General features: G+C 43.4%; 1 protein-coding gene across 1 annotated transcript in view; it reads right to left on the bottom strand.

Annotated features, from left to right (window-relative positions):
* Brap (BRCA1 associated protein) overlaps positions 1-14,499 on the bottom strand; it is a 30,964-nt gene that overhangs the window by 14,180 nt on the left and 2,285 nt on the right. Inside the window, exons 3-6 of the mRNA XM_057764397.1 lie at positions 13,774-13,969; positions 11,725-11,914; positions 4,158-4,271; positions 1,633-1,781 (exon numbers count right to left, since the gene is read on the bottom strand). Coding sequence (XP_057620380.1) covers positions 1,633-1,781; positions 4,158-4,271; positions 11,725-11,914; positions 13,774-13,969 — 649 coding nt within the window. The remainder of the gene's footprint in view (positions 1-1,632; positions 1,782-4,157; positions 4,272-11,724; positions 11,915-13,773; positions 13,970-14,499) is intronic.

Consider the following 14,499-nt stretch of genomic DNA (forward strand, 5'->3'; position numbering starts at 1 on the left):
ATTATACTCAAAATGAAGTAATATTCAATACTGGTCATCAATATATTTTGTTCGATGGGTCAATGTGACAGTTGTAGCTGACTGAACTGCCAGTAAGAAGGCAAGCTCACGGTGTAGCAAGCAAGCATTCATTCATCTTTGGCCAGGTCATGAAGAGCAAGGAAAAGGCACAAGCAGGCAGAAGGCCAAGTTCCTACACTAGCATGGAGGACACTGAAGGGCCATCTGACTTCCTTTAGCATTGAAGATGGGCAGGTGCAGTGCTGCAGGCCTATAGGGCCAGGACTCTGGAGAGAGGCAGGAGAACTGCATGAGCTCAAGGCTAGCCTCAGCTACAAATGACAAGCTGGACTTACATGGCAAAGGCTTGTTTTTGCTTTTAAAGATTTAATTTATGTGCATGTGTGTGCATTCACGCTTGAGCATATTATATGCGTCGTGTGAAACAGTGATGGAGGAGAGCAGAAGATATTGAATTCCCCAGAACTGAATTTACAGCCAGTTGTGAGCTATTCCACATGGATGCTGGGAACCAAACCTGGGTCCCTGCAAGAGCAGCAAGTGCTCTTAACTGTTCAGCATCTCTCTAGTTTCCTTGTCTGCTTTTCAAATAGGTCTCATATAGCCTAGGCTAGCCTGAAACTTTCTTTCTTCCTTTTTTTTTTTTTTTTTTTTTTTGGATTTTCGAGACAGGGTTTCTCCGTAGCTTTTTGGTTCCTGTCCTGGAACTAGCTCTTGTAGACCAGGCTGGCCTCGAACTCACAGAGATCCGCCTGCCTCTGCCTCCCGAGTGCTGGGATTAAAGGCGTGCGCCACCACCGCCCGGCAGGACATCACTTCTTAAATGGCCCTGCTGGGCCAGGACCTACAATGTCCAGTCACAAGACTGCACACTGTTCCTTCATACCTGTTGAGGCTGTCACCTCAGGTATAATCACACGTCCTGGGTGAATTATCACGTGACATACTGTCTTCCAGCGGATACACTGAATTCCACAGTATAGTTTTTGAGTGCATGCACGTGTGTGTGCATGTGTGCATGTGCGCATGCATATGAAGACTTTGAGCCAGGCGGTGGTTAAGAATACTGGCTGCTCTTCTAGAGGACCTGGAATTGATTCCAAGCACTCACAACTGTCTGTAACTCAGTTCCACTTCTCTGCTCAATAGGATCCTGCATGCAATGTGAAGCACATAAAGGCACACGAGCAGGTGTGTGCACACACAAATAAGGAGAAATAAAAATTTTTAAAAAGGTCTTGGTATTTAAAGAACAACTTTGAACTGGAGAGATGGCCTGGTGGTTAAGAGTCCTTTCTGTTTTGTAGAGAACCTTGGTTCCATTTCCAGCATCCACATGGTAGCTCAAAACCACCCACTAACTCCAGTTCCAGGGGATCTGATGCCCTGGCATCCTTGGGTACCTGCATGTATATACACACACACACACACACAAAAGAATAAACAAATGACAGTTTCCGCAAGAACTGCAAGAAGGCAAGGAGAAACATCAAGGTCTTGTCCCTGATGCAATCCCGGCTTTGCAGAGATGAGGAGTGTCTGCTGAAGGCTATTTTGGACTCTGGGAAGAGATCATAAGGTCCCACATGTGGGGACAGGCCCTGCACTCACGTGGTATCATCCCACCGCTGCAGACACTGGCTGTGGAAGCTGTGGTTGCACAGGGTGGTGAGGATGCCATTCACAGACTCATCCATTCGCTCCAGACAGACAGTGCACTTGGGGAGCTCCGTCAGGTCCATCACAGGGAGGCTGGCGCCCTACAGGAAACATCTGGTTAAGTCCCACCCCTCATCCTATGTCATCTTCTTTAAACAAGAGACTTCCTGTTGGTTTTACTGTTCATTTTGAAGACAGAGTCCCACTCTAGACCAGGCTTACCTAGAACTCTTTTTTTAAAAAAAAATATTTATTTATTATGTATACAATATTCTGTCTGCGTGTATGCCTGAAGGCCAGAAGAGGGCACCAAGCCTCATTACAGATGGTTGTGAGCCACCATGTGGTTGCTGGGAATTGAACTCAGGACCTTTGGAAGAGCAGGCAATGCTCTTAACCACTGAGCCATTTCTCCAGCCCTAGAACACTTTTTTTTTTTTTTTTAAAAAAAAAGACACATGGTTGGGCATGATGGCACAAACTTTTAATCCCAGCACTTGGGAGGGAGAGGCAGGAGAATCTCTGAGAGTTCGAGGCTAGCCTGGTCTACAAAGTGAATTCTAGCCAAAGATACACAGAGAAACCTTGTCTCAAAAAACAAAAACAAAAAAAGATTTATTTATTTATTATGCATACAACCTGCACAGGCCAGAAGAGACACTAGATCTCATTACAGATGGCTGTGAGCTACCATGTGGTTGCTGGGAATTGAACCAGGGTTCTCTAAAAGAACAGCTGTGCTCTCAACCACTGAGCCATCTCTCCAGTCCCTCACCTGGAACTCTTAGCAAGCCTCCTGACTCAGCTTTGCAAGGACTAAGATTAGAGATATGAACCATATCTGGCGTCTGCTTTTTTTTTCTTTCTTTTTTTTTTTTTTGACTTTTAGAAACAGGGTTTTTTTGTGTAACAGTCCTGGTTGTCCTGGAACTCACCGATATCCACCTGCCTCTGCCTCCCAAGTGCTGAAATTAAAGGCATGCAGCACCATTAAGTCTTGTTTCTTTTCTTTTTAAAAGATTTTTTTTTTAAACTGGACAGTGATGATGCATGCCCTCAATCCCAGCATGCAGGAGATGCAGAGGCAGAAGGATCTCTATGAGTTCAAGAATACCCTGGTCAACATAGTGAGTTCTAGGAGAGCCAGGGCTAGCTAGCTACACAGTGAGGCCCTGCCTCAACAAACAAAACAATAGGGTGTACATGGTGGCACATGCCTTAAATCCCAGTACTTAGTAGGCAGAGGCAGGTGAATTTCTTTGAGTTCAAGGCTTGCATGGTCTACACAGCTAGTTTTAGGACAGGAGAATATATATATTCCTGCCCGTATATATTTTTGTTTGTGTGTGTGTGTGTATATATATATACACACACACACACAAACAAAAAAAACTCAAAAAACCCCAAACCCAAACAAACAACCCAAACCCAAACAAACAACCCAAACCCAAAAAATTAGGAAGGAGATCAGGGTTAATATTTTAAACGAAAATGCTTCTTTCTGCTCCAAACAGTGTCCCACTATTCTGGGATAATCTCAACAGTGCAGATTCTTCTACTAAACTTTGAGTTAGGGACAGGTTTTGTTACATATCTGATGGAGGTGGGTCTTGTATTAATCTGTTGCTTTCATTGGTTAATAAAGAAACTGCCTAGGCCCATTTGATAGGCCAACCCTTAGGTGGGTAGAGTAAACAGAACAGAATGTTGGGAGAAAGAAGCCGAGTCAGTGAGTCGCCATGATTCTCCCACTCCAGACTGACGCAGGTTAAGATCTTTCCTGGTAAGCCAGCTCATGGTGCTACACAGAATATTAAAAATGGGTTAGATCAATATGTAAGAACTAGCCAATAAGAGGCTGGAACTAATGGGCCAGGCAGTGATTAAAAGAATACAGTTTCCGTGTAATTATTTTGGGTAAAGCCATGCAGGCAGCCGGGTGCTGGGGACTCAGCCTGCCGCTCATATTACAACACATATCCTAGGCTGGCTTCCAATTCACCAGTCCCTTGCCTCTGTTTCCTGAGACAACATGCATGTGTCATCACACCTATTTCCTACATTTTAAAAATGAGCTATAACTCTCCATTTTGTTTCTTGGAGCTGGGCCTTGCAATATAGCACATTAGCTTTGAACTTGCCATACTACCTGTGAACTCATGTGAACTCATGTGCCCCTGCCCCCACCTCAGTCTGAATGCTAGGATTCTCCATTTTAAACCCAGCAGCTTTAGAAATGCCACACCAAATGTGTTAGTGTGTACCAAGCACTATCATCTAATTTGTCAACAACTCAGCCCAAAAGACCCACCACAGTTGTCATCTGGTCCCTCCACATTCCGCTTTTCTCCCCAACCCGTCTCTCCTCTCAGTCTTCACAGAAAGGCCTTTCTGGATGTTTCTTCAAACATCTTAATATTCAATCTTATACCAACTGGCAACATTTCTCCTCAGACCCAAGAAGTCTTCATACTTACATCCTCAGATTTCAGCACTTCAGCCCTTTCCACATAGACCAGCTGACAAACGTCATCTTCAATGGAGTTGAACTGGCGGCCATTGCATGCCATGTAGAAGCTATCTGCGTCAGCCTGTGCACACCGATGGGGAGAGGCAAAAATAAAAACTGGTTACAGCCGGGTGGTAGTGATGCACACCTTTATTCCTACACTTGGGGTAGGCAGAGGCAGGTGGATCTCTGTGAGATCAAGGCCAGCCTGGTCTACAAGAGCGAGTTCCTGGACAGGCTCCAAACTACAGAAAAACCCTGTCTTGAAAAACAAAAAGCAAATAATAAATAGTTAGGGCCAGTTACAGAAGATACTCTCTCCACTCACACATGCTCCTACGTTTAGTCAGAAAAGAAGGCAAAGCTACAAGAGGCATGTGCTAGAGCCACCGAGTCTACAGAGCTCTGCATCTCTGCCTGTGCATTGTGAATATTAAACCGGCCAAAGACAACACATTTCTGGGCACTTCTTTCCCTATGAGTGAACATTTTTGTGGCAGTTGAGAAAAGAGGCTTCTTAAAATTGGAACTAAATCATAACTGATGACAGTCACAGAAGAATGCTTAAAAACAAACAAACAAACAAACAAAAAAACCCAGCCAGGTGGTGGCGGCACACCTTTGATCCCAGCACATGAGGCAGGGGCAGGTGGATCTCTTTGAGTTCGAGGCCAGCCTGGTCTACAGAGTGAGTTACTGGACGGCCAGGGCTATATAGAGAAACCATGTCTCGAAAAACTAAAAAGAGGTCCAAGACTAACCAGCCTTTAACATACTGAGCTGTGTTCTCTTGTGATGGAGTAAGGTAAAGGCAAACCAAACCCAACTCAGGTGTGGTAGTAAGCAACAAGACAACTCCACTGATTTTTGGTTTTCTTTTGTTTGTTTTTTCAAGACCGGCTTTTTCTCTTTGCTCCAGCCCCACATTTTGGATTTTTGGTTATTTTTCCTTTCTTCATATAAGTCAGTGAGCTAAGCCCTGAAAAAGGATGGTCAATTATGATGTAGTTTTTCAGAGCAGGCAGTGCATTTTAAGTTCAGTTGTGTAATGCTGGCTGTGGGACAACTCTCTTTCACACTAAGAGACCTCACCTGGAGACTTTTCCTGAAGACACTTGGATGAGGAGGTGGATCTCATAGGCTGAGGTACTTCCTAAAGGGGCAGCCAGGCTAGGAGGAGGCTTAGCTCAACTTCTATAGTACAAGGCACTAACTAGCTGTGGATCACGAGCTCTCTAAGTCTCACCAAATGACAGGACTTCTCACAGAAGGGTCGAGCATAAGACTAAAGTCAATGCACACGATACACATTATTGTATTTTTGAGGGCATTATTCATCTATATCAAAGAAATATACTTCGAGGCCAGCAAGATAACTCAGCAGGTGAAAGTGGCCAACATCAGGCCTGACAATATGAGTTCAATCCCTGCAACCCATATGGTAGAACAATTCCTGCAAGCTATAATCTTACCTGCACATGTATACTGTAGCATGATTTCAAGCATGTGTACATGCTTGCACACACACCAATGCAATTAAAACTATAAGGAGATATACAGAAGCTAAAGAGATGGCTCTGCAGTTAACAGCACATACTGCTCTGCTGGAAGACCTGGGTTCATTCTCCAGCACTATTTCCAGATGGCCCACAACCAGCTGTAACTCTGCCTCCAGGAAACTCAATACCCTCTTCTGGTCTTTGTAGGTACTGCATACACATGGCAAACAAAAAAATTAAACCTAGTCTACAAAGTAAACTCCAGGACATTCAGGGATATTACACAGAGAAAACCTGTCTTGAAAAACCAAAACAATAATAATAAATGTACTTTTGGTTTGTTGCTATATGAAAGACATCACTACTGTACCCCTGGTCTGGTCTTGAACTCAAGACCATGTAACCTTACCCTCTTGAGTTCGGAGATGGCAAGTGTGCACTACCACACCAAGAAAAACAGGCTTTGCTGTTGTTTTAAGGGTATTCAGGCTACACTGGCATCAAATTCTGAGTCATTTTGCCTCTGCTACGATGAGGTTATGAGCACGTACCACCATGTACCATCACGCCCAGCCAAAATGTACCTCTTTCTGAAATGATACTGTCAGCACCTGAAATCTCCAATGTGAACACATTGGCATCCTCTTTACAATGTAGGTACTAAAAATGCAGGCTGGAGACCCTTTATTAAACTAAACAGAATAAAAAACTACACTGTTAAAATGCCACGTGGGACTAGGTAAAATACTAGCACAGGGGAAGCTGAGGAAGTCGGACAGACTCTGAAGGCAGCTGGACAGTGGCGGTACACCCCTTTAACCCCAGCACTCAGGAGGCAAAGGCAGGCAGATCTCTGAGTTTGAGGCCAGCCTAGTTTAAAAGAGTGAGTTCCAGGACAGCCAAGGCTATACAAAGAAACCCTGTCTTGAAAAACCAAAATAAATAAATAAATCTGAGAAGCCCAGTGGTGGTGGCGCATGCCTTTAATCCTGGCACTCTGGGACTTGGAGGCAGGCGGATCTCCGTGAGTTTGAGGTCAGTTTGGTCTACAGAGCGAGTTCCAGGACAGTCAGAGATACACAGAGAAATGCTGTCTGAAAACAAACAAACAAACAAAAAAAGGATCTGAGGGCAGCTTGGAGTGGTGGCACACACAACTGGTAGATTTCTGCTAGTTCAAAGGCAGACTGGAGTCCCAGGAGAGTTAAGACAGAGTTTTGAAACCCTGTCTCAAAAAGACAAACAATAGAAAAAAAAAAGATTGTGAGGGCAGAAACTAGAGTCACGGATCGGGGTGAAGAGCACTTGCTCTTTCAGACGCGATCAGGCAGGTTCAGGGTGGCATGGCCGTACACCACTTGCTCTTTCAGAGGATCCAAATTTGATTCCCTGGCACCCAAGTGGTGGTACAACCATCCTTACTCCAGTTCCTGGGAGCTGATGGCTTCTTCTGAGCTCCAAGGACACAGATGGTGCACATCATACATGCAGGCAAAACATTCATACACAGAAAATTAAATAAATCTGAAAATTTTTTTCCAAGTTTGAGGAAGTTTTCCAAGTTTCATGATACTGGGAGACCTTATCTCAGAACAAGACAAAAGGTTAGAATTATATACAACCAAACACAAGAATTCTAATTTCTACTTTTTAGCTTTTTTTTTTTTTACTGTGAAATGAACTCAGGAAAAGGTTAATCCATTATGATCAGGGCTTTCTTGCTAACACAGTCATCAGCTGCAGGGCAGAGAGTGTTTTTTGACTTTTTAAAAGGACCAGAGTGCTAGGCATTTCTGACTGAGCACACCAGGGAGAAAGCGTTGCCACACTGTGGAACAGTTCCACCCATTTCTGCTTCCATGCACTGATGATTTACAAATTCTTCATGAAAGACTGAATTTCCTAAAGGTCACACTACTGATTTCTAAATTTTCACGAACCTCCAATGAGAGCTAAGACAACAAGGGCCAGCGAGATGATGCAGAGGGTAAAAGCACTTGCTACCAAGTCTCGGTTTGATCCCCAAGACCCACATAGTAGGAGAGAACTGACTGCCAACACACACACACACACACACACACACACACACAGTAAATAGTTAGGGACAACAGAAATTACAAACTATTAGCCGGGCGGTGGTGGCGCACGCCTTTAATCCCAGCACTTGGGAGGCAGAGGCAGGCGGATCTCTGTGAGTTCGAGACCAGGCTGGTCTACAAGAGCTAGTTCCAGGACAGGCTCCAAAAACCACAGAGAAACCCTGTCTCAAAAAACCAAAAAAAAAAAAAAAAAAAAAAAAGAAATTACAAACTATTCAGAAGATTTTTTCGTTCTCATGAAAAAAGAGGGGAGCAAGAACACAGACAGCTGCCTGTATATGCACTCCAGCTGCAATCTTCACATGACACTTCTGATCTAACTCTGGGAAGTGACTAGTTGGATCTTATTTGCACCTGTTCTGTGGGCCCCTTCAGTACAGAGTTCTAAGTATATGAGCACACAGTTGTTAATTTGACTTTACAAATACCCCACCACCAGGGTTATTAAAAATGTGTTTGGAAGGCTGGAGAGATGGCTCAGTCAGTGGTTAACAACACTGGCTGCTCTTCAGAGGAAGCAGGTTTGGTTCAACAACACATTGTTCACAACCATTTTTAACTCATTTCAGGGGAATGTGATGCCCTCTTCTGGCCTCCACAGACACTGCACACAAGTGGGGCACAGATGTATATATGAGCAAAATACCCATACTTTGAGGCACTCTGGAGATAGTGGGTCAGTGGCTCCCTAAGCTGTTAGACTTGGTAGCATGTGTAGTATTAAGAACAGTGATAACATCACAGGTCCCTGTACTGACAGCTTTGTTCTCACTGTTCTGCATTCTAGGCAGGCAGTGTCTTCGCTGGTATCCCCTAGAGGCATGAAAATCCTGTATTTTGTTTAAAAGGTGAGGAAATTGCTTGCAGAGAGGCTAGTAATTAGAGTTACACCACTAGCTATCAATAACCAAGATGGATGAGGCCACTTTCAATCCCTGGGAATAGGACACATGTGTGTGGGTAAGGGGACAGTTACTGCTTGCAAGTCAGTAATAGCAGCAATACTTTACAGTGTCTACAACTATGATTACCAGATACTACAAAGGAAAAGGTACAGAACTAAATTAAAAAATGTCCTAAGGGGCTGGAGAGATGGCTTAGAGGGTAAGAGCATTGCCTGCTCTTCCAAAGGTCCTGAGTTCAATTCCCAGCAACCACATGGTGGTTCACAACCATCTATAATGAGGTCTGGTGCCCTCTTCTGGCCTTCAGGCATACACACAGACAGAATATTGTATACATAATAAATAAATAAATATTTAAAAAAAAAAAGAAAAAGAAAATGTCCTAAGCCCAAATTTGACATTTAAGTTCATGCTTATAAAAACCCAGGACAGGAGGCTGAGGCCAGGTGTGTGTCTGAAAGTACAAGGCTAGCCTAGGCTAAATAGTGATTTTCAGGAGAGCCTGTCTCAAAATAAAAGAGTATTTTTTTAAAAAATCATATATGGGGCCCAGTGTGGTAGTACACATCTTTAAGCCCAACACTTTGGGGGCAGAGGCAAGTAGATCTCTGTGAGTTTGAAGTCATTCTGGTATACAAAGTTAATTCCAATCCAGTCTGGACAACTCTGCCTTTAAAATTACAAAAAACAAGCCGGGAGGTGGTGGCACCTTTAATCCCAGTACTTGGGAGACAGAGGCAGGCAGATCTCTGTGAGTTCAAGGACAGCCTGGTCTACAAGAACTAGTTCCAGGAGAGGCACCAAAGCTACAGAGAAATTCTGTCTCAAAAAACAAACAAAACAAAACAAATTAGTCCAGTAGTGGTGGCAAACACCTTTAATCCCAGGACTCAGGAGACAGAGACAGGCAGATCTCTGTGAGTTTAAGGACAGTATGGTCTACAAAGTGGGTTCCAGATAGCCAAAGCTACACAGTGAAACTCTTCTCGAAAAACCAAAAAAAAAAAAAACACCCCAACAAAGAAAAAACAACCTCCCTGTAAAAAAAAAAAACCAACAGAACCACACACACACACACACACACACACACATACACACACACACGTATATATATGGTTATAGACATATGCACACACACATACATATATACGTATATATATGTAGGCCAGGGAGATGGCTCAGCAGGTAAAGGCATCAGATGCCATGCCTCACAATCCCTGGAAGCCACATGGTAGAGGAAAACCAACTCACGCAAGTTGTCTTCTGATCTCCACATGTGTCCAAACAAGCAAATACATACTCATAAAAAATAAAATGTAATTTGTGAAGGTTGTATAAAGGGGCCGGTGAGATGGCACAATGGGTAAAGGCGCTTGCCTCCAAGCCTAACAACCTGAGTTCTCTTCCTGTAATCTCACTCCGAATTCTCGAACAAGGAAGCCTGTGTCATGAGTTCCCTTTTACTCACAAACCTCAATGACCCATTAGAGTGGCACGCGCACATTTGTAAACTCGCAGGATGGGATAGTTTATCTGGAGGAAACCTTTGACCATGGAGGGATGAGAAGTTAATTTTCCACAGACAGACTTGGTCAAACTTCAGTGGACAAATATCACAGGATATAAAAACACAACAAAGCTGGGACAGCTCCTTAGGAACTCAACCACAGACACACACACTCTTACGAACCAGCATGCTTATGGCAGTTCATGAAGGGAAGATGTGATAAACCTTCCTAGTTCAAACTGCACAAGTGCTTTCAGATCTGGGGACATCATTGTTCTTTCACTGGTTTGCCTCTCTGTACTGTCGACCACTCAACACTACAACTGGGAAGTGGAGAGATGGCTCAGTAGTAGAGAGATGCTTTGGCAGAGGACCAGGGTTTAGTTTCCAGCACCCATGTCGGGAGGTCTGTAACTCCAGCTCTGGGGGATATGACATACTCTTCTGGCTTCCACGGTCACTGCACTCACACACATGGGCACATAATAAAAAATTAAACAGAAGCTGGGTGGTCGCGGCGCATGCCTTTAATCCCACACTCGGGAGGCAGAGGCAGGCGGATCTCTGTGAGTTCGAGGCCAGCCTGGTCTACAAGAGCTAGTTCCAGGACAGGCTCCAAAGCAACAGAGAAACCTTGTCTTGGGAAAAAAAAAAAAAAAAAAAAAAAACCTAATAAAAAATTTTTTTTAAAAATCTTAAAAAAATGATTTTATTTTCTAAAATGTCTAAAGAGCATCTTGTGAACAGAATGAAAATGGGACAATGACAAATAGAACAATGACACCAACTACAGACATGTGTGGGCTTCCATGTCACCAAGGACTAATAACCACAGGATAAGCAAACACAATGCTGATGTGTAGAAACCATGAGTCAGGTGTGGGGCAAGTCTGTCATCAAGTGACACGGAAGACTGAGGCACGAGATCGCAAGCCTATCTGAGCTACAGAGTGAGTACAAGGGCAGCCTGGGCAACTTAGTAAGATCCTGTCTTAAAACATAGAAAAGGAAAAAGAGCTGGAGATAAATTCAGGGGCAGACCATCTACCTAGCATGTGTGAGGTGATGGGGCAAATCAAAGGGCCACAAAAGTTAACAATAAATATTTTTTTATTTTTAAAAATAATGGCACTGCAGACTAGAGGAACAGTGGATAATGCCTCTAACTACTATCAGAAGATCCTAGCTTCAACGCATGGCTGGTTGGTCATCTTAGGCTTTGTTGTTGGGTATGGTGGTGCACACCTTTAGCCTCAACACTGGGAAGCAAAGGCAAACAGATCTCTGTGAGTTCCAGGCCAGCCTGGTCTTCAAAGCAAGTACCAGCCAGTCAGGGCTAGACATTAAGACCCTGTAAAATGAAAGAACCACTGCAACTGCATTTCTAATAGCTATGGGGCCACAACCAGTTGCCCACTCCCTAAAGGAAACACAACCATATTCGAGGCCTGAAACACACACAGCTGGCATCACAGTAACAACAGCATGTCTGCAACAGAGCGACATCTAGCATCTTAACTTTTACCTGTGCACTGAACTTGATCAGCACCATATACTGATTCGGAGTAGAATCTCTGATGATTTTCATCTGTTCAATCACATCATTGAATGGGGCGACAAACTTCATAAGGTCGTGACTGGTCATGGTGGCAGGGACAGTGAGAACACACAGCATGGCGCTACGCCGCACATCTTCCTTTAAGGAGGTCATCTTACTAAGAGGATGATAATGAGATTGTTTTGAAAAATTTGGAGAACACTAACCAAACAACTCTTTGTCCAAGAAAATATGAAAAAACAAAACAGCTAATATTTCACCATCAACCTAAACAACTTGTGAGTTTGCTGAATCTTCCCACGTCTGCAGTGTACTTTAAGGCAAGCTCTAAGTTCCATATTACCTTCCATCAGAGTTTTTCAATCTTTTTAAAAAATATTTTATTAAATCCTTGAGAATTTCACACAATGTATTTTGAGTATATTCATCCCACCAAACTCTTCTCCAGAATTTTCCTTTTTTCCTTCTGGTTTTTAAAGACAGGGTTTCTCTGTGTACAGTTCTGGCTGTTCTGGAACTCATTTTGTAGACCAGGTGAGCTTTGAACTCACAGAGATCTGCCTGCCTCTGCCACCACACCCAACCCTCTCCAGAATTTTCAATCATGACTTAAAGGGTCCTTATTCTATATTAGCCAGACTCAGTGTTTTATTTTCTTTTCAAAAAAGGTTTACTTTTACGCATATGAGTGTTTGCCTATAGATATGTCTATGCACCACATGTAGGCCTGGTGCCCAGAAAAGGCATGGGATTCCCTAGTACTAGTGTTAAAGATGGCTGTGAGTTACCTTACGGGTGCTGGGAACTGAACCCAGGTCTCTGCAAAAGCAGCAAGTGTTCTTAACCTCTGAGTCATCTCTCCAGCACCGCGTTTTATTCTTTTAACATATTAATTTTTGAATAGTAATATATTGTCTAATAACTGAAGCACAGTGCTACTGTGAATTTCTCTTAAGAGAGCTCTAGGGGAAGAAAGACCTGTAAAGCTACATAAGAATTGTAAATGCAAGGATGTGACTGAAGATTACAAAAAGTGCTGCCGAGCTAAACTTTTGGGAGGGAGGAAAAGGAACCTTCAACAATGCAATTGAAAACTGCTGGGTTCCAAACTGGCTACCTGATGACTGGCTGTTTTCCCAGGAGGGATCTGGGAAACAAGTTCAGGCAAGGACAGTCATTGAGACATAACCAATTATCCTAGCCAGGCAGCCTAAGGCCCAAGTATTTATCTATTCAAGTGCTTCCTTTCCTTGGGCTTCCACAAGCAAGCTTAAAAAAACAAAAACAAACCAAAAAGAAACAAACCAAAAAGAGAGAAAGAGGGGGAGAGAGAGAGAGAGAGAGAGAGAGAGAGAGAGAGAGAGAGAGAGAGGAAAAGGTGTAAAAAGTCAAGTCTAGTAACATACATTTACAGGCTGATCTCTATGAAGTTCTAAGCCAGTCACGGCTACACAGTGAGACCTTGTCTCACAAACAAAATAAAGATAAAAACAACAACAACAAAAACCCTCAAAAACAAAATAAAAACCAAAGTCATAGAAGAGGTATTCCAATGAAAATGAGTTAGCTGGCTTCTTAGCTAAGGAACAGTTGCGTAAGGACAAGGATGTGTGGTACTTTACCTCATTTGATTTTCAATTCCCCAATCAATACCCATGCCTAACAGCTAACAGAATATTTCCAAACAGTTCTTGTTGTTTTTGTCTTTTTCTGAGACAGGATTTCTCTGTATTACAGCCCTGACTTTCCTGGAACTCAATTTTAGACCAGGTTGGCCTCAAACTCACAGAGATCCCCCTGCCTCTGCCTGAGTGCTGGGATTAAAGGTGTGCACCACCAGGCGCAGCTCCACAGCATTCTTTAAGTGCACCTACATTATTTACTTTTAAGTATGGAAAGTTTTGGCCCAATCTACACTGTCGAACAAGCATTTCAGAACTCTAATACACAGTCCTAAAGGTAGGCTGTCGCACAGACTTCTTTCCCTACTCAAAGCATAATCAGAGCTTGTCTTACTTCGTCTTATACAGGTGCATGATGCCATGGACTATCTCAACGGAAGGGTTGCCGCTGAAGAAGGAAATCTGGTCTGGGAGCTGCTTGGACGGGGAGTCTGGGGCTGTGTTCACCGACTCGTTTTGCTTTCTGCTTCTCTGTGCAGACAGGGAGGCTGCTGAAGACTTCTTTTCTTCCATTGTATCTCTCAACTCATCTTACAAAAGCAAAGTTAGCAGATAACAAACAGCTGAAAATAAGCTTAAGGAGCCTAATAAACTTAGAATTTCAAGCTGGAAAATGAACTGTGATGGAGACACTATACTGTATTGCATTAAGCACACTGGAGGCTGAAGCAAGAGGACTGTAGACCCGGGCTATCATAAAAATCTTGTCATAAACACAAACAAACCATACTGACAGAAATGCTGAGCTCGGGAACATCTCAACTTTAAAGCTTTCCCTGCCTAAAAACATTTCCTCACATCCTTGTAAAAATATGTTAGCACCCTAAAAAAAACCCAGGAAGGGCTCATCCCATATCCAGCAGTAACCCAACACAGTACTAGGGCACCTCACAATCCAGCAAAACCCGAACAAAACAGGCAACATTTATCACCTGCTCCTCATTGAGACCAAAATCAGAGCACTCTGAAAACCAAACCTTCCGGTTCTAACCACACCTATGCTGGAGATGCAGATAGCATCCACTCCCTCAGCTGAGGACTGCAGGGAAGTGAGGGCTTG

Source organism: Chionomys nivalis, chromosome 3, assembly GCF_950005125.1.
Source record: "Chionomys nivalis chromosome 3, mChiNiv1.1, whole genome shotgun sequence".
NCBI lineage: Eukaryota > Metazoa > Chordata > Mammalia > Rodentia > Cricetidae > Chionomys > Chionomys nivalis.